Consider the following 21321-nt stretch of genomic DNA (forward strand, 5'->3'; position numbering starts at 1 on the left):
GAATAGAAAATTGTTGGTACGGATTATTACTCTGGAAAGCATTCTGATTCAAATTTGTGACTTCGTTTGAAGGGAATCTGTGTACATTTGTAGCTTGCTGTGGAATCTGAGGTTGAGGAACCTGCATCACTGGAGCTTGTGGCAAAGAAAAATTCTGAGATCTAAGTCTGGGTAAATTTTGTTGCTGCATGGGATTACTGTTCATAGTTGGTACAAACCCTGGATTTTGACCCTGATTTGTGGGATTAAGATGACTTTCTCGCTTCCAATGCCCTCAACCTATTGCAGTAGTTTCATGGCGAAGACTTCTTCAATGTAACTACATCAATTACAATACTAGAATCAATAGGGACACCTGAGCTCTACCTTCTGACTCAAATCCACCTCCCCCTGCATGTCTGGAGCTCCCTGTTGATACACTCCCTACATTGGAAACAGTGGATTTTCAATTTCTCTCTAAGCAGCCTTTGTTTGTGTCACCATTATCTTTTCCTTTAAGTTTTTCTGCCTCATTTCAATCTCATCAATACAGTATTTGGCATATCGCAACAACTCATCAACCAACTTATTCTGTCAACAAATCAGATGCTGTTGAATCATACTATTCTCTGGCCTCAATTCTGTCACAAACCTGGACACAAAATATCCTGTAACTTTAGGCTCCTGTGTTTCCATTAAACTATACTGTTCAAATGCCTGTAACAATCTCTCATAGTATGTATGAATTATCTACTTCGGTTCTAGGGTCGTTCGATCACTCTTGACCCAGTCAATATCTTGGGGTGACACCTTAGACTTCAACCCCATCATCACCTGATTATACTTCCTCATCACTATAGCTGAAGGACCATTAGTCACAGGATCTCTTGTCAGCTCTCTCTTTACTCTATGGCTATTTTGCACACCGTCCACAAATCACTTAGGACCACAAAGTCAAACAAGGTATTCATATCAGTCCACAACACCTTCAAAATTTTCACAAACTACTCAACTTGCTTGGACCACGCCACAGCTTCTATCTTAGTTTAGGGAATTCATTTGGAAATTATGCCAGATCACTCCTACTCTAGAGTACATATATAGGTAAACGACCAAAATATAGACAGGACAGAATATCGACTCTAAAATATAGATAGCATAGAATATCGAATTACCAAAATAGATAGGACAGAATATCGAAATTGGGGGATGAAATATCGATTTCCATAATATCGAATTTAAGAATATAGATTTCCATAATATCGATTTTTTTTTTTTTTTAGTGTTATGTATGGTAGTATATGTGTTAAAATTATGTATTATTTTTGTAATGTATGTTTAATTTTTTTAAAGTAATGAATGTTATGTAATTTAATTTTTGCGTAATTTAATTCCGTAGCGGGTTGTGGGTTTATAGGGGAATAGGGTGGGAAATAATTTAATTATAGTAAATTAAATATACATTTTTATTTATATGTATTGATAATTAATTGATTGATAATTAATTATTAATTGGTAATTAATTTTTATTCATTGGTAATTAATTTTTATTCATTGGTAATTAATTTGTATTCATTGATTAATTGATAATTATTTTAATTGTATTTTTTATTATTGGGAGCGGGTTGTGGGTTTATAGGGGAATTGGGTGGGAAGTAATTTTAATAGTAATAAAGTAAATATTAATTTTTATTTATGTGTATTGATAATTAATTGACAATTAATTATTAATTGCTAATTAATTTGTATTAATTTATAATGTTAATTGTATTTTTTATTATTGGTAGTGGGTTGTGGGTTTATATGGGAATTGGGTGGGAAGTAAATTAATTGTAATAAAGTAAATATTATTTTTTATTTATATGTATTGATAATTAATTGACAATTAATTATTAATTGGTAATTATTTGTTATCAATTGGCAATTATTTTTAATTAATTTTTTATTGGTATTGATAACTAATTTAATCTTATTTTAATATTAAATCATTACTTTCCCTACTGTTGCACTCTCAGGAGTGGGAATAGTAATTTTTACCTTCCCGCTATCCAACGCTTTCCCTACTGTTGCACTCTCTGGAGTGGGAATAGTAATTTTTACCCTCACGCTATCCAACGCTTTCCCTACTGTTGCGCTCACTGGAGTGGGAATAGTAATTTTTACCCTCCCGCTATCCAATGCTTTCCCTACTGTTGCACTCTTTGGAGTGGAAATAGTAAGTTTTAAACTTCGCTATCCAACGTTTTCCCTACTGTTGCACCTCCCCCTGCATGTCTGGAGCTCCCTGTTGATACACTCCCTACATTGGAAACAGTGGATTTTCAATTTCTCTCTAAGCAGCCTTTGTTTGTGTCACCATTATCTTTTCCTTTAAGTTTTTCTGCCTCATTTCAATCTCATCAATACAGTATTTGGCATATCGCAACAACTCATCAACCAACTTATTCTGTCAACAAATCAGATGCTGTTGAATCATACTATTCTCTGGCCTCAATTCTGTCACAAACCTGGACACAAAATATCCTGTAACTTTAGGCTCCTGTGTTTCCATTAAACTATACTGTTCAAATGCCTGTAACAATCTCTCATAGTATGTATGAATTATCTACTTCGGTTCTAGGGTCGTTCGATCACTCTTGACCCAGTCAATATCTTGGGGTGACACCTTAGACTTCAACCCCATCATCACCTGATTATACTTCCTCATCACTATAGCTGAAGGACCATTAGTCACAGGATCTCTTGTCAGCTCTCTCTTTACTCTATGGCTATTTTGCACACCGTCCACAAATCACTTAGGACCACAAAGTCAAACAAGGTATTCATATCAGTCCACAACACCTTCAAAATTTTCACAAACTACTCAACTTGCTTGGACCACGCCACAGCTTCTATCTTAGTTTAGGGAATTCATTTGGAAATTATGCCAGATCACTCCTACTCTAGAGTACATATATAGGTAAACGACCAAAATATAGACAGGACAGAATATCGACTCTAAAATATAGATAGCATAGAATATCGAATTACCAAAATAGATAGGACAGAATATCGAAATTGGGGGATGAAATATCGATTTCCATAATATCGAATTTAAGAATATAGATTTCCATAATATCGATTTTTTTTTTTTTTTAGTGTTATGTATGGTAGTATATGTGTTAAAATTATGTATTATTTTTGTAATGTATGTTTAATTTTTTTAAAGTAATGAATGTTATGTAATTTAATTTTTGCGTAATTTAATTCCGTAGCGGGTTGTGGGTTTATAGGGGAATAGGGTGGGAAATAATTTAATTATAGTAAATTAAATATACATTTTTATTTATATGTATTGATAATTAATTGATTGATAATTAATTATTAATTGGTAATTAATTTTTATTCATTGGTAATTAATTTTTATTCATTGGTAATTAATTTGTATTCATTGATTAATTGATAATTATTTTAATTGTATTTTTTATTATTGGGAGCGGGTTGTGGGTTTCTAGGGGAATTGGGTGGAAGTAATTTTAATAGTAATAAAGTAAATATTAATTTTTATTTATGTGTATTGATAATTAATTGACAATTAATTATTAATTGCTAATTAATTTGTATTAATTTATAATGTTAATTGTATTTTTTATTATTGGTAGTGGGTTGTGGGTTTATATGGGAATTGGGTGGGAAGTAAATTAATTGTAATAAAGTAAATATTATTTTTTATTTATATGTATTGATAATTAATTGACAATTAATTATTAATTGGTAATTATTTGTTATCAATTGGCAATTATTTTTAATTAATTTTTTATTGGTATTGATAACTAATTTAATCTTATTTTAATATTAAATCATTACTTTCCCTACTGTTGCACTCTCAGGAGTGGGAATAGTAATTTTTACCTTCCCGCTATCCAACGCTTTCCCTACTGTTGCACTCTCTGGAGTGGGAATAGTAATTTTTACCCTCACGCTATCCAACGCTTTCCCTACTGTTGCGCTCACTGGAGTGGGAATAGTAATTTTTACCCTCCCGCTATCCAATGCTTTCCCTACTGTTGCACTCTTTGGAGTGGAAATAGTAAGTTTTAAACTTCGCTATCCAACGTTTTCCCTACTGTTGCACTCACTGGAGTGGGAATAGTAATTTTTACCCCTACGCTATCCAATGCTTTCCCTACTGTTGCACTCACTGGAGTGGGAATAGTAATTTTTACCTTCCCACTATCCAACGCTTTCCCTACTGTTGCACTCCCTGGAGTGGGAATAGTAATTTTTACCCTCCCGCTATCCAACGCTTTCCCTACTGTTGCACTCTTTGGAGTGGGAATAGTAATTTTTACCCCTACGCTATCCAACGTTTTCCCTACTGTTGCACTCACTGGAGGGGGAATAGTAATTTTTACGCTCTCACTATCCAACAAAATCTCTACTTTTTTTTACATTACCTTTATTATTTTTACATTTTAAGCTTTTTTATATTATTTTAAGTATGTTTTATTTAATTGTTTTTAATATTTAATTACTTTTAGATTATTTTTAATACATTTAAAAAAATCGATATTTTAGCTAACTATATTTTAACATTCTATAATTTGGAATCAATATTTTAGTACTTACCTGTTTGTAGATAGGGATTCTATATTCTGTACTTCTATATTTTGGAGTCGATATTTTGGGCATTCTATATTATGTTCTTCGATATTTAGTCACTGAACCACATATATATATATATATCAACTCCGCTAGGTACGTCCTGTAGAGGAAAGCTTGTAGCTCCTGTCAACACCCCAACCCCTCCAGGAGGAGGTGGCTCTCCAGTCATTTTCTTGGGAGTCATTATTTTGAGGATTTAACTTTCCACTTCTCTAATTCACTCCAAATTCGGATACTATGGATTTATTCCTGAATTTGCATCTTCATTGTACTCTCATAGGCTCTATGTCCTGATCAATAAAAGTAAGTTAATGGCTCTTCTGTAACATCTTCATCAACTCTAAATCTATCTCATATTTCTGAGACAATTCAGATAATTTGTAATGTGCTTCTCTTGCTCTCCTAGTAACATCTTTACTCTTGAACAAAAGTTCACTCTGCCGATACGCTTCCATTTGATCCAATGCAAGACAACCACTTATCATTTCATCCAATTCCAACTTCAATTTTCCTACATACAACAAGTTTACTTTCAAAGTAGACTGGAGTGTTCCCTGTCTCACTTCCGTACACCCACTTTTATTTGATGTAGCATTAAGGGCTTTCAAAAGTCTTCCAATTCTTGTATATGCAGACCTACTCTCACCCTCTCCTGTCGGTTGAGCAAAACCACTCCTGGTATGACTCCCCAGAGATTGTAAACTGACTAGTCCATAAGTAACCATTCCTAGGAGCTATTGTGGCGGCTCGTAGGTGAACCCCTCAGATCAAATTGCATGACTGGAAGTATAATGCCCATTCCTAAGGATAGTTCCATGTTGCTCCTCGGACATACACCATGGATGGTCATATAATGGCTGCTTCACTTTCACTGCAAGATGAGCCCTTCAATGTCACTGCAAGAGGAGTACTAAGTCAATATCATAAGGCTGGCTGTATAATGCCTTACCTTGAAGTCTTGGAGTTGCTTCTCTGCAGTTTCAGGGTGGACTCCAGTGACATATTCTACAACTGTTCAATATATGCCATTCCAGCTGTTGCTGAGTGAACCCATCAGAGCATATAAAATGGTAGAGTTTTTTAAAGCCTATTCCTATGGACTGCTTCGATGCTGTTAGCAGCTGGACTGTTTCAGTATATTTTATGGCTGGTTGCATAATGTCTAGCATGTGGTGACTATCTGCCTCTCCTGGGTGCACTCCCAATAACATGTGTTAGGGTTATAGAAGGGCCATTCGTATGGGTTGCTCCTAAGCTCCTTTTGAGTGAATATCATAGGCATTTTCTATGGTTTGTGCTATAATATTTATTCCTATAGATGGCTCCCTGCCACTTTTGGCTTCTCTCCCAAGTGCACACACCATGACCTAAGGTAAAATTCCAATTTCTATTGATTTCTCCTCCACTGCAACTGGTTGGACTTCTATGGCATTCACTATGGCTGGATATTAAATGGTTTCTCTCTTTGTACTTCTGACAGAACCTTCAAGAGCAAAATAAGAATGGCAGTGAGTTGCACAGTGATCATTTTGATCGCTCATCCTTCTGCCGCTCCAGATGGGAACCCTCAGTGCACAATCTCCAGCAAGGCAGGCTGTGTAATCCCCATTCCTAGGGGTTACTCCTCTGCTGTTCCTGTGTGTACCCGTGGCCCTTTTATATTTTAGCATTTCTAGGGGTGGGGCTTTGCTGCTCCTGGGTGGACTACTGAGAGCCGGTACCATGACTGGTTGTGTTATTTACTATTTCTTCAGTTTGTTACTGGTCAATCCTGGGTGCACACCACAGAGCATATGTCATAGTTTATTTATAATTACCCATTTCTAGAATATGCTCCCAGTCTGTCCTTGCTGGGCTCTTCCTTAGTGGATTACTCAAATTTAGTACTTTGGCAGGCTGTATCTATCCCAGTCATATGATTTGCTTCTTACTTGCTCCTCAGGCATATATCATGGCTTGTCAAATAATTGTTGTGCCTCTGTCACTGAAGTGGATCCCATATCAGATTATACAATAGATGGTGGCTTCATTCCAATCATATGGGTATTCATCTGCTGCTCCTGTGTCTACTCCTCGAGTAGTGATTATATAATAGCAGAAGCGGTCCATTTCAGGTAAGCGCGGTGTGGCTGGGCGGGAGGTTGCGAGTCGACAGATGATGAAATAGGGAAAATTAAATAAGTAAATAATTCCTATTCTGCCGTCTGTCGCATCTCCACACCCCGCTTTGCCCCGCCCCACCGCCCCACTGCACTTACCTGCACGGACCGCAGATGCATAATGAGCATTCCTAATGGTTTCTCCCTGCCATTTTGGCAAGACTCCAAAGATCAAAAACCATTGCTTATTGCATAATACTGATTCCCATTGTTGCACCTCTACAATTTGTGTGTGAACTCCAGCGCATATTGTATAGTTCAGGAAATATTACGCCTATCAAAGTTAGTACCCTCACCTCTGGTCAAATTTTCTATGCTAACTATTCAAAATGGTCTAAACTGTATGAGACTGATCGCTTCAAAGATGGAAGGTATCCACATGCTATATTCATGCATCAGCAGTTCTCCGCATCTACAGAAACATGGTTTGGCAGTCTCTGACATATCTGCTCAACGCTAAAACATTTCCACATAGGCCTACTGCACTCACATCATTTATATCCAGCCATACAGTAGCATATAATGCTACAGTGGGTAAGGCTCACATCTCTCACTCACTTCTTTTTGGTTCAATGCATGCAAGGGTTAAACAATAAAAATGTGCTTTGACTCACGTCTCTCACTGTCAACAATCCTCTCTATCATTCACCAGGTTACCCCTACTTATTTTAAATCTTTGCACCGTGGTGACACTTTTAACCTGCTCAGAGACCACCACCTGGCTCTTTATAGCATTTTGCATAGATTACACATACAGCAAACTTCTGCCATACCCTTATACTTAACTTGTATAACTCACTTATACATCAAACTATCGTAACCTTGGGATACAACTCATAGTGCCAGGTGACACCTACACTTCATCATCTTGTTAATAAAATCCTGTATCTACTCTCTCAACTACTCTCCCAAACTCCTCCTATCCTTTAGTTTTACTTTAGATATACTTCTGTCAATTACTAGTTGAGTAAGAATGCTAAGCTAATTTGTCCTTATGGATTGCTATGTTATTCTGTCATTATGTATTATTTTATGTATTATTTTATACATGCCAACACATCAATAATTAGCTTTGAAATAAAAAAACGTGATAGTTCATGGTATTGTTATTTCTGTTAACTGTTGAGACAATATTTTCCTAAGATGCATCTTGTCTTAATATTATTTATGTCTATATGTAAAACCATTTCATTTGGAATGCTTTTTTTCTTAACAGATATAAGAAATTTGACAACAAATACTTGCGGAAGGTTCTGATTCGGGAGAACCAGCCCAAATCAAGCATTGTGACTCTCTACAAAAAGTTAGAATTAAAGCAAGCCATGGAGATGACTGAAATTGGAGTAAGCAGAGATTCATCAATTTCTTCTCTACAGTAAGTGTTCCTTTTAATAAGGTGATTAACGTTCATCTCTGCAGCTAGAGAAGGAGATGTAGGAAAATATTAGAAATTGAGTTATTATAAATGGGAAGAAATTCCTACTTCTGTACATCTTAAGGGTATTGCAAGTCACTGAGAAGTTCCATGAACATATAGGCCAAGTCCCTTTATTGTTCATAGAATTCCAAGGTGACTTTCAATATCCTTATAATGTAAAGTGAGGGGCATTTTATTCCATAAAATAATTGAGACTCATGCATCCTCCTTTGCTGATATATGGCACAATGTCATGTCATTTATGACCCCATCCACCATTTCTGCCTTTCTAATCCAGAGCAATGTTGAATTCAAAACCAAATGTACCAGAATTCAACATGCTGCAGGCCTAAAACGCAAGAGTTCCACAACATTTCATGCATGCCATGAGGCATCTCTGCAGCTATACATAGGAAGCGTGTAGTGCCCGTACATTCAGAAAAAAACACCTACGTGCCTAAACATGTGAAAGGTAGAGAAGCAAATAAACAATTTCCATAAATCTTTGTCTGTGAAAGAAATGATTTGTGTTGCCTAGATAAACAGGCATTTGGAAATGGTGGTCGTATTGTATTATAGTTTCTAGGGTTGATCTACCATGAAATAATTGCAATAGTTTTATAGCATCCTGATATGCTTCAATGTTTGGGAAATTAATACACTCTTCAGATTTGGTCTTTATTTTTTTTTTAAAGGGATGCTCTGCTGTGTCCTATTCTAAAGAAATCTTGGCAGGATCTCTTTTAGCATTCTGAGACCATCGAAGTTTGGCCCTGGTGAATGGTTCAAAATGTTTGACATGACAATACTTTTTTGGGGGTATGAATTTTTATTGTCAGTTAAAACAAAATGGTCCATACCAGATTGTGATACAGTGTTACCAAACCCAAATCTCCCCCTCCCACCGTGTTCTACCGAACAGTTGCATAAAACAGATCATGGAGCAAAAGCCAGGGAACAAAGAAGGAAGCCGCGGAGTCCATAGGGCTGGATCGGCCAGTCTATCACAGATGTAGCACTCTTGGGATCCTGCATGTACTTTGCCCGATGGCACCTAATTAAAACCCCATCCACCCACCCAACCCCCCCCCGCCTCCAATGCCATGAAGAATCTGAACAGTCAAATCAAGCATAAAGGTCTGTGAACCTAGTGGGCCTAGGCATCTGGGAGTTCGAGCATTTCTGCAAGAATTGCGTCCCAGGCCTGTAGGTCATCAGCCAGCCTATTGTCTCTCCGACATTTATGCATCTGGCTTTCTTAAGCCAACGCCCATTCAGTCATATCTATCTCCCAGTACTGCCCCTCCAGAGGGGCAGGGGACAGCTAACGAATAGTCTCTCTACTTTTAGCAAGAACTAACACCAACAATAGAAACTGCATATTCAGGACCTACTTTGTGCATGTCGGTCTCTGCCCAAACAGACATTGTCTGAGATCCCTTATAAGCCCCCACTCTGTAGCTGCATTCAACCTATCAACTATGGTCTGCCTGTAGGTGTCCAGCTCGGGGAACCACCTTATCATATGGAGAAAGACTGCACACTCGACTAAACAGCGGGGGCAGATAGGCACCCTTCCACGTTATATGGTGAGTAGCGTGACAGAAGTGAGAAAAACCTGGTAGATAAAATTATAGTGAATCAATTTAAACCCCAAGTTTGCAGAGGCTTTCTGTAGCCCCAAATGTATGTTTTCCCATTCCTTATCCGTAATCTGTCCCCACAGAGCCTCCTGCCACCTGTCCTGCACCGGCAGAGAGCACGGTGGGATATCTTCCCTAAGTGCCCTATAGATGACGAAGATCAATCTGCGGCACCCAGCCATAGTGAGTAAAGGTACCAATGTTTGGGACACCTCAGGAACATCTGTGAATTAAGACCATATGCCACGGGCAATGTCAGCCATTTTTGCGAACTGTAGGAATTGTCTGCCACTTAAATTAAAGGTCTCTATCATATCCGGCAGCATTATAAATCTATCCTCATGCCCTCCACCGATCAAACACCATTGTTTGGGCTATTTGTGCAAATGGGCACAGGGACCACACAGACAAGTCCAGAACATAGGGAGCACGATTCAACATTTACCAAACCGCCCCTTCCCATGCCTTACACACCTGTCTCACCACATATGAAACTGTAGTGGCCGCTCTCTACCCCTGCATCACGAGTTCGGGCAGTGGCATCTCACCATTAGGGCTGTGCAACAGTTGTTTTCCCAATTCTCCCTGTTGTCTAGCCAGTGTACCACATATTTTAGTTGTGCAGCAAGATAGTAAAGCTCCAAGCTGGGTAACTCCAGCCCACCACACTGCCAGATTCGCTTCAAAGTAGCTAGGCTGACCTTTTTCTGACCAGATTCCTAGAGAAGGTCAACAATAATTTCATCCAATTCAGTAAAGTAGTTTCTGGGGATATCAAATAAGGTGCTCTGAAAAATGGAAAGACAGCGGTGCAAAACAATCATTTTCATGAGCGTCACTTTACGCATTGAGGATAAACAGAGTGTTCCAAAATCTCACCGAAGGTCTAAGACCCTCCAAAACCCTACCGATGTTCAGGGGCTCAATTGTCTTCCCCTCTCTTGCTATTCTTATGCTGAGATATCTCAAGTCCAGCAGCCACTGACAGGAGCCCAGCGCTGCGAGATTTTATGGTGAAGTCACCCCAAAGAGCCCAGTGGGAATAATTTGGACTCTAGACAATTTACATGAAGCCCAGAGACCTCTCCGAATTACGCCAGGGCTGCTAACATGATAGAGATCGAGAACACCAGTTGTCTTAATTATACCAAGGTGTCATCGAGGCACAGAGAGACCAGGTGTGTGGTCTGCCAAGGGTCATGCCCCATCCGTGCAAAACCGAATGCAGTTTACACACCAGTGGCTCCATTGCCAGTGAGGATAGCAATGGCGACAACAGACAACCTTTCCTGGTCCACCTGTTAAGAGCAAAACAACACAACACTCCCCTGCCATTATGGACCCTTGACATGGGGCCCTGGTAGAGCAACTGCACCCATTTATTAAACGTCTCACTCATGCCCACCTTCCTCAGTATTTACCGTAAGAAGTCCCATAATAGGGAATTGCATGTGTGCTCTATGTTGAGGATAATACCTCAATTCCAGTGCATGCATAACCAGGGAAAGCCACCTCAGACTACATAGTGTGTTTCTGCAAGGAATGAAACCACATTGCTCCTCATGGACCAAAGAGAGCAGGTAGCCCACCAACCTATTGGCTAGAATCTAGTATTTCAATATCAACGTTTAGCATGGAGGGGGGGGGGCGGGGTATAAGGAGACCTCCGTGACACCTTTATGTGACTTAGGTATCATAACTATGGAAACCTCTCTCATAGGATTCAGCAGTTACCTTCTCTCATAGGCCTCCTGGTACAACACTGGCAGATGATCTTCCAAGGAGCCAGTTATCCTCTGGTACAGTACAGCGGATAAGCCATCCACTCCTCAGAGCTGGCCGCTACGATTTGTTCCATGGTAACGGGCTCATCAAGTTGTTCCCTGTCTTTCCCCAGCAGACAGGCCATCCACAGGTCGGTCAGGTACTCCACCTCTTCTGTCTGAGAGTCATTATCTGGTGCTGGATAGACCCCCTGCAGGTACATCGCAAAGATGTCTGTAATTTCAGGCTCGGAGCGTACCTCCCTACCCTGTGCATCATACGCCATGACCACAGGCATTCTCTTGGCTTTATTACGAGGTAGCATGGCTAACATCCTACCAGCCCTCTCTCCCTGAGCACATAGGTGCTGCCTATAGTTAGTATGAACAAATATATTCAGCCTATCCCATGTCTCTAGCAGTTCTCCCTTTGATTCCTTTCACTCCCTCAACTTATGTGGCTCAGCAGTCAAACACTCTTCCAGTAAACCCAGCCGCTTCTCCTGTAAATCCAACAAATGGGTGAGCTGCATCTTAACCCCATACATCATCTTCATATAATCTCCTCATAGGATCATTTTCATACCATCCCGCTTTGTGGCCTAGCACTTGTGCTATCCCAGTTTTCCAAAAACTAATGGTCAATACCTCGGATACCGTACGCGCAAAGACTGGGTCCATCAAATCCTCCACCCTCAACTTACAGAGAGGTACCCCTGGGGCCCTCCTACTTGTTTTAAATGGAAATAGAGGAAGTGATACGAGAGGTAGGGAGCCAATTAGGAGATACTAACGCCATCCTAGGCTTGATTACCAGACATCGAACAGTAAATGAGACGTCTATATGTCCCAGTCACAAGGGTAAAACACAAATAGTTATGGCTCTGAGGGTTACACTCCCTCCATTCATCCTGCCAGCTAAGTCCTTCCATGACCTCCCACAGTGCTCCAGTCGTTACCGGTTTCATATCCACTCTAGGGGGACAAGGTCCAACACACCATTCACCACACAATTAAGGTCCCCTGTGAATATCACCTCGGGACCAACATAATCGATCACAGCCCTCATAATAGCCCCATAAAAAGCAGCATCATCCATAGTCGGGTCTAATTATTTAACAGGCAGAGGGACCTGACATCCAATAACCCTTAGTTGATATCTTACAGACTCTCTGAATAAATTGCCACCCCTGTGGCAGAAAAGGTGTCACGGGTACCACCCAGATCAGAGTCCCCTTGCATAACTGGAATAAGAGATTGGAAATATGTCCCCCTCCATTGCCTATGTGTTAGACCTGGCACCTTGGCATGGGTCTCCCTTCCATTTTTGCTGTTGCCTCATGTGTTTTTGCTGGTGTTAGATGCTTTGGGCATTGTGCCACTGCTGTCCAGTGCCACAGTGCAAGTGCTCCCTATTGTAAATTGATGTATGAATTAGTGATTCCTTGATGGGTTGGTTTGGTTTACCTATCAGACCCTAGTACAGTGCACCAAGAGTGCCCAGGGCTGGTAATCCAAACACTGCTGGTGGACTTGCAGCACTGGTTGTGCCACCCACAGAAGCAGCCCGTAAAAGTGTGTCTAAGGCCTGCCATTTCAGAGCCTGCGTGCAGTCTGGTACTGTCATGCTGTCTGGGCAAGTGCACCCACTTGCCAGTCCCTAAACCTTCCCTTTTCTTCATATCAGACACCCCTATGGTAGGCCCTAGGGCAGGGTGCATTGTAAGTATAAGGTAGGACATGCCCTGGTTTGTGTGGCATGTTCTAATAGTGAATTACAGCCATTTTCGTTTTTCACTGCCAGAATGGGCAGTTTGATTATTACATTTTATAATCCCAACTGACTCAGGGAACATGGTAGAAATTCCAATTTAGTATGCCTGAACTCAGAACGATAAAATACATCTTTTAGTGAAGTTGGTTTAAATATTCTGGGTTTGAAAATACCACTTTTAGAAAGTAGGTATTTTCTTGCCTAATCATCCAAACCTGCCTCTGCTAGGTTGTACATTCCTTATCTGGAGTTTGAGTGACAGGGCTGGGGGATTCCAGGAGACAGGGTGAGTCAGCCCAATGGTTAATAGAGAGATCTGCATCTAGATGGGAGGGAGAAGTTGCACCTGGGACCTGAATAGGGCTGTGCCTTCCCTCTACAATGCTAGCTCCACCTCCTGTGGTGTGTCTGATGTCTCTGCCCTGCTCTCTGAAAGGAAAGAAGGAGTCATGTAAACAAAGTGCTCCAGGACTGACCAGAACTGGTTTGGACTAGGCAAAGGCCTCTCTGCCTTCAGAGAACAAAGAGAAAATTAGTATAAAAGAGGGGTCCCAAACACCAGAGAATTAGATCACTTTTGGACAACAAGAAGAAACCTTTGCTGAGGAGTGGAACCAGAAGAAACTGAGGAGAGACTATCCCTAAGCTGAAGTCCTGCTTGGGGGATTGGCCTGCAGTGATTGCCTGACTGCCAAAGAAAGGAGAAAGGACTTTGTGTACATTTTCATTCAACTTGTGAAGGATCTCCAAGGGCTTGGAAAAGAGCGTGCCTCCTGCTGAAGTCTCAGGGACAACAGACTTCAACCCCCAGCTCCCCAAGAGTTCTTTGGAAGTGCCTACAGTTGTTTTGGGCCTTCTAAGGGACTGCGTGTCGCAAGGAGCTGGAAGTGTCTCGCAACGAAGAAGAAGTGTGTCGCCGTCGCAGCCGCTGCCGTTGCATCAACGATGTCGCAGCTGTAGCTGTCGCATGGCACCGCATCACGAGAAGCGTCTCGCAACGAAGAAGAAGCATGTCGCCGTCACAGCCACTGCCATTGCATCACGGAACAAGGGTGTCGCTGCTGTAGCTGTCGCATTGCACCATAGAAGCGCCTCGCATCCACAGAGAAGCGTGCCGCCGTCAGAGCTGCTGTCGTCGCATCACTGAACAAGGGTGTCGCCTCTGCAGTTGTCGCATCGAGCAGAAGCGCCTCGCATCGTCGGAGAAGATTGTCGCCACCAAAGCCGCTGTCATCACATCACAGAGCAAGGGTGTCACCGTTGCAGCTGGCGCAGAGTCGAGACTTCTCGCAACATCGGAGAAACGTGCCACATCAAGAAGAAGACAACATCTTTATTTCTTTGCACCAAAATTTCATCGCATCATGGCGTTGCTCACCGCATCGCCCCAGAAGCGCTGTAAGGAATCAACGCATCACCAACTTTGCAACCATTTTGTTGCCCTGCGTGTCGCATCTAAAGGTACATTGACTCAAAGTGTCGCATTTTAAGATCTAAAAAAAACTAAGCCAATTCTACCATTTTAAGTGCAGTTTTCTGGATTTTTGTCGTTTATGGTCTTGTGTTAAATCTATATAAAGAATACTTATTTTTAATATACAACTGTGTGGTGTCCATCTGTAGTGTTGTCACTGGATTACTGTATGTGTTCACAAATGCTTACACACTGCCTCTGAGATAAGCCTGTCTGCTTGTGCCAAGCTACCAAGGGGTTATTTTAGGAGTGTACCCCCTTACCCTGACTAGAGGCAAGGGTCCCTATTTGTCACAAGTGCGTACCTGTGCCAACTAGAGACCCCCAAATCTAACACTATGCAACTTGCCTATGCAATCCAGCAAGTATGTGTTTCCTGAAGGAAGGCCACTGAGATCACATACATCCTCAGCTGTGAATACATCCTCTTTCTCTTAACCGGCTGCCCGAGTCCCCGGGCATTTCAAGTAAAAAATGTCTATGTCTGATCCATCCTAAGTATTCAGTATCACACTTACCCTTCTGCCTCCACAATCTCTTCAACCACTCCAGAATTACAACCAGCAACCATCCTTCCGCATCATACAGCAACTCTAATAACCGCAATGCGAACAATAACAGAGATTTCAGTAACAACCCCCCCCACACAATGGCAGTGTGTCCAAACCACTCATGCTCATAAGATCCGAGCCAGCACTCAGGATCCATGGTCTTATTCACCCCATAGAAGCCAATGCCTCAATCTCCCCACATGGATCTCACTAAGAGCTCCTCATCCCACCGCCGCAGCAAGGCCAGTGCCACTCAAGTTGTCCCTGTGAGACCGTAGCCCTTCATTGCTTCCCGCCGGCGAATACCAAAAATCTGCAATCACTGTTTGTTAAATAGCATCAGAGAAAAAACATTTCCCATCCACACTATTTAGGCAATATCACTCTCCAGCAGTGCAAGAGTGTCCAATAACAGAAACCATGCGTATAGATTTCTGTACAGAGGACCCCAGGCAGCAATGAGGCCAAAGATTCCGATAGTCCCCATCTGCGCTAAGTCAGCATATGGCACAAGTCCAAATGGAAAGTCCCAGCGCAAGGAATGTTCCCACAGTCCATGGTGGTGCTCCTCACATCAGAGAGCACCGGTGTTCCTTCCTTTACTCTCATCAACCCAAGTCTGTTCTGTTGCTCAAGTAGTTGGGATTCACCCTGTGGAGCTGGAATGATTTGCGCATGTCAGTCACACAATTGGAATCCTCTAGTATTCCATTCAGTCATACCACAATCCTTCTTGTTTGTTGAGTGCTAGTCTGTGACTCCAAGCCCATGGAGCTCCATCTTGCACATGTGGACCATGGCTACCAGCACTGCTGTCCACTCTGCGATTCAAGAGTGCCGTCCTCTGCGCTCCTCCCAGTATATCAAGCCAGTTATTGGCCTCCTCAGTTTTGGAGTGAACTCGTGATCTCTGAAATTAAAAAGCATGACAATAATGGCAAGGGTAGGAGCTCCAGGTTTGGGCACGAGTACCAACATGCTGTGAGCACACTCTATTGTGAACAACTTAGAAAGTTTCAATGGCTTCAGAGTATTTGTGATCCAGCCCTCGAGGAACAACTCCACGGATTGATCCTCCTCCTGCTTTAGGAATCCCACAAATCTGAGGTTATTCCTTCTGGAATACCCACCAGCATCCTCATTTCGTTCTTCCATATGGGTGGAGAGTGACTGGAGTGAAGAAACCATCTTCTTAAGTGTCACTACCTCCTATTGGAGTTCCATGACATTGCCTTCTGCCTCAGCAACCCTTCGGTAACTATTCCGGAGGCCTGCATGAAGGAGGTCCAACTCAAGAGCCACAGTGTCAATTTTCACCAGCATGGCCTCCCTTAAGCTGCCATTATATCTGCCATGGCTGGGGCTCCCTGTTCCACAGACAGAGCCTGGTTGGCTGGGACCCTTGCTGCGCCCTTAGTCAGCACAAGATGAGAGTAATTGTCCATTTTGTTTGCCTGTACACCCTTGGGGAGCTTTTTTTATTCGCCATGTTTCAGATGTGCAGGGAACTGCACAGTATGGTGATCCCCAACCACAGGTTTCCAGCATTGACCAAGGCCCCAGCCCAGAGCCAGGCACCCACCAACTGGCTGATATTCAACCCTAAAAGTGTAGCAGGACTCTCTGGTTCAACACAGTGGGAAAGGATCCCCAGAAACTCTCCTCCCAGTGTGCCTTCCACCAGAAACAGCACTAGATATGTATGTCCATTGAAGGTGGGGTCCACGCTGGCACAAAGATGAGATCCGCTCCCCCTCCTCCTGCAGAATCAGTACTGTGGGGTCTTCAGACGCACTTCGCTGCCACAACATTTAAACCCAGAGGCTCCCAAGGGACATCAGTCCACCTCCCTCACTCTATTGGGTTATATTATGACCACCTTGAAAAGTCTGGCAGCACACTAACCTAATAGAGCTGTTCAGGCAGGGGTTGGAGGCACACCAGCCAGTTGCACCTTGGAGGCCATCAAAATCCACTTGGCAGGCCTCACAATCCTGCCTAACTGGCCGAAACATTTCCACTTAGATGACTGAGGCACCAGAGCAATGCACAGATGCTGCTACACCGCCGTTATAGGTCCAGCACGGTCACCTGTCAGTATCGTTGAGTCAACTCAAAACTGCATTATCCCAAACAGTGGACAATGTCACCTAGATGCAATCTGCGAAGAAATTTAAACCACAATTTTTAAATTTTTCTGGATGATTTCATTTCTTTTCTTCAAAATTCTTTTGTCAAAATAATGATTCAATTCTTCATGTTTCTCAGTGGTATGCCCAATGCATTTCAGGCTTTCTGCCCTTCTTCAGGGGACTTAATTTATTGGTTGATAAACTGTTAATCTTTCGTCATGGGTCTGAGTACTTTGGTTTCACTGAACGGACAACTGATCCGTAGACGCGTTGTGTCCTGTGCCCTCCATGGGCGCCCCCTCACCGGAATGCGCTTTGCCCCTGCAATCCGGCGAGATCTAGTCTCAGGCTTCCGTCTCCGCACACTCCAGATAGATCTCGATAGCGCCACTACTCTCCGGTGAGTGCCAGGGGGGATCCCACAATATTGGGAGTGCAATACAGCAAAGGCAGTCCCACTATTAGGTAAGAAGCAGAATTTACCGGTGGGAGCTCGCGAAAGAACGTTGTAAGTGGTTACCTTGCCTGGCTACACCCCCCTGGACATGATAATACTTGTGATTGTTTCTAGTTTGCTCCACTATGATAGGCAAAGTGGCAACAAAATTAGTGTCCTTTTATAAAATTTCTTTCAGTGTTTGAAATTGGATTTGTTTAGAGATGGTGGACATTTGGTTTGCAAATGGAATTCCTAAATAGCTGATGTGTGATGGATTCCATTTCAATTTGCATCATGCTATATGATATTTCATTCATAATTTCATTATGGAAAGTAATTATGTTTATTTCAATTAGAACTTAAGTTCGATTCATTGCCATATGCATAATTTTGTTTAGCAGATGTGCAAGGTTTTTATTTGGCTAATAAAGGGGAGTAAGCATATTGAATTCCTACGCTGCCAGTTTGTACTTTTTCTGATATGTTTGATCCTTGCTGTTTATTCTTTCCAGTAGAGGTTCTATGGCCAAAATGCAGGTAGAAGACTGGCGACATTGTTCCATTGAAAAGTCTGTGAGCTTCTGACTGTATATGTAGTAGACTTACTGTTTTAAATACCATTTATAGGAATACTATGCCATTTCAGCGGCTCAAAAATCTATTTCCATTCAACGTGGTTGAATGCCTTGTCATCCTCAAGGGTAAATTCGCCCCATGTTTTGTCATGCTCATCCTTGGCTGAGGTGATATGATTGATTAGAAGTGTTGTATTGTGAAGAGTTTTAAACAGAATGTCAATATTCTTTCAAATGTTCTGCATATTTGTATTTAAGGTTATCAACTTGGAATAACAGTGAATGAGGTCTCATAAAAGGATTCTTCAACTGCCTTGTTATCTGTGAGGTGGTCGTATGGAGATCTAAACCTTGGTGTTAGTTCTTCTGTAAAGTGCTGGTCGACCTATGGGGTAACTCCTTCTGGTCTGGTGCTTTTCTTATTCTGAGACCTTTAAAGTCCCTACTAGTATCTTTTTAGCCATTATTCCTTGACTTGATCTAAATTATGGAGACACCTTTCCAGGGTATGTCATTAAGTGATCGTGAAATTAAACTGAGATATGGGTATTTATAAATGTCTTGGAATATGTTAATAATGTTGGAGGCTTAGTTCTGACTTGATCATCTTTGTTAAGAGTGGAAGTCTTTTACCAATATGCTTGCTTTAGTGTGGTAGTTGGACTTTCTGTATAGTCGGATATTTATAGTTGTTTTGATTCAGAAGTTCTTAGGAGGTCCGCTGGTCTTCATGTTGGATGCATGAATTTTTCCAGCTTTTCGATTAATTTTTAGAGTGCACCTATTTTCTGCATAAGTCTTTATTATTAGCCCAAATTAGATGAATAATGTCACAGTGTAGGGAGACGGTGTAGACTTACCATACGCTTGTGGGAGAGAACTCAGGGGAACAATTAACTTCAAACAACTCTTCCCTGAATTCTTTGTATTGGTGTTCTTAGTCCGTGAACACAATAGATCCAACTTCTGCATTGATAGCAGAACTGAGCATTTCTTTTTTAAGTACAGGAAAGTAATTGACAAAGTTTCTGCACTCAGATTACTATCTATCTTGATTCAGGCTTTCTTGTCTGGTATTGAGTAGATGAAAGTGTTGCTGTCACCACCATTAAATTTGCAAGATGTTTTTGATAAGTCCTTGAATTAGTATCTTAAATCTGTGATCTCTGAAGAATGATGAACAGTTAAGGCATAATTAATACCCTTGATTTGGATTATAGCTTCCACCCATTTATCTTGATGATCAGAAAAAGATAAGGTTTTGAAGGCTTTCAGGGATATGAAGACATTTAGCTTTTTGGAAATTAAGACAGTTACACTGTTTTTATTCCTTTTGGCTTTTGAGAATGTGGCATGTACCACCTACACTTGTCTGAGTTTGATGGATTATTTTTCATCCATGTGCGTCTCTACACTTGAGCGATATGTGCTTTCGGTTTGCCGTAGCGAAAGATGATTTTTGCCTCTTAATTTTGTAATCAATTACCTTTATGTTCCAATTATTGCAATTATTGATTTCTCTTTCCATTTTTTTCATGCTTGAGGTAGGTGGTTTGGTGCCATAATTAACATATTCCACTTAAATTTTTACAGGTGCTTTGATCTTCATGGCTTACATATTGCTCTTCACATCTCCATTGGGCAATCATGTAGTTCTCTAATTTTCCCCAATTTGTGGCTTAGCTTTACACAGTAGCATTGGTGTTCCCTTGGATTCCCTGTTACCATGAATATGGTGTTTAAAATATATATGGAGGATTTTATGAGCAAAGATTTCTGGGCTTGATTTATTAAGGAGTTGTGTAGTTTTTGCATCATGCAAAGTGATGCAAGGCAGCACAATTCCCTAATTTTGATTTACAAAGTTATGCACAGGGCAATTTGTACTGCCTTACACGACTTTGTAAAGAAATGTAATGCACCACAGTTGCTTTCACTGAGCCGTATTACATTAAGAGTTGGGAGGTGTTCCATGGGTGGAGCATGGGTGTTCCTGTGCATCTACCCAAAGTTTTGAACAGGTTCAGATTTACCAAAGTTTGCAAACCAGTGATTGCGAAAAGTCAGTATGCCTCCCAGATGATGGTCTAGCAAGGAGAAAAATCTTTATTTCTCTTCGTTATGTCTTCTTTCTATTTGCGATGCATGTCTGCATCATGCATAGAAAGAGAAAAATGCCTCTTTGGATTGTTTTTTTTGCTGGATGGTATCCCTTCATGCACAAAAACTATCCTATCCATAACTCAGGGGGCCTGCATTGGCGCTAGGCAGCACAAAGTGTGCCATTGCTAGGAGAGAGCAGACATAAGTGGTCCATATCTTTTTAAATAAGGAGCATTTTCTTCCCTCTTCCTTTCATACAACGCATCACAGCAAGTTCCTTTGCTGTGCTGCGTTGCTTGAAAAAATATTAAATGTGGTCCACAGTCTAACCAACAAGGCTATTGTCTTTGGAGTGGGTTTTTAATAAAATCTTTATAAATATGTTAAAAGCATTTCATTTTCTAAGCCATCGCTGATCCCTTTAGCAGGCTTTGTGAACCCTCAAGGATCCCTGGATCACAGGTTAAGAACCACTGCTCCAGAGGAAATTGGTAATAATACATTCCTGGCACTATCAAACACATGAAGTGAGTCGTAAAACAAGGATCAACTGAACACAAATTCCAGTTTATTAACTTTCCTTTTTTGGTGCGGCCTATAGCACTTCATAGTCTAACACTTCAATCTCAAGAAACAAATCCGATAACCAAACTTCAACTCTGTGCAGC

At 41.2% G+C, this 21321-nt stretch overlaps 1 protein-coding gene across 1 annotated transcript in view; it reads left to right on the forward strand.

Annotated features, from left to right (window-relative positions):
• SLC9A4 (solute carrier family 9 member A4) overlaps positions 1 to 21321 on the forward strand; it is a 413232-nt gene that overhangs the window by 207607 nt on the left and 184304 nt on the right. Inside the window, exon 8 of the mRNA XM_085622597.1 lies at positions 7999 to 8157. Within this exon, the coding sequence (XP_085478723.1) occupies positions 7999 to 8157 (159 nt within the window). The remainder of the gene's footprint in view (positions 1 to 7998; positions 8158 to 21321) is intronic.

This window comes from Triturus cristatus, chromosome 8 (assembly GCF_964204655.1).
Source record: "Triturus cristatus chromosome 8, aTriCri1.1, whole genome shotgun sequence".
Classification (NCBI taxonomy): Eukaryota; Metazoa; Chordata; class Amphibia; order Caudata; family Salamandridae; genus Triturus; species Triturus cristatus.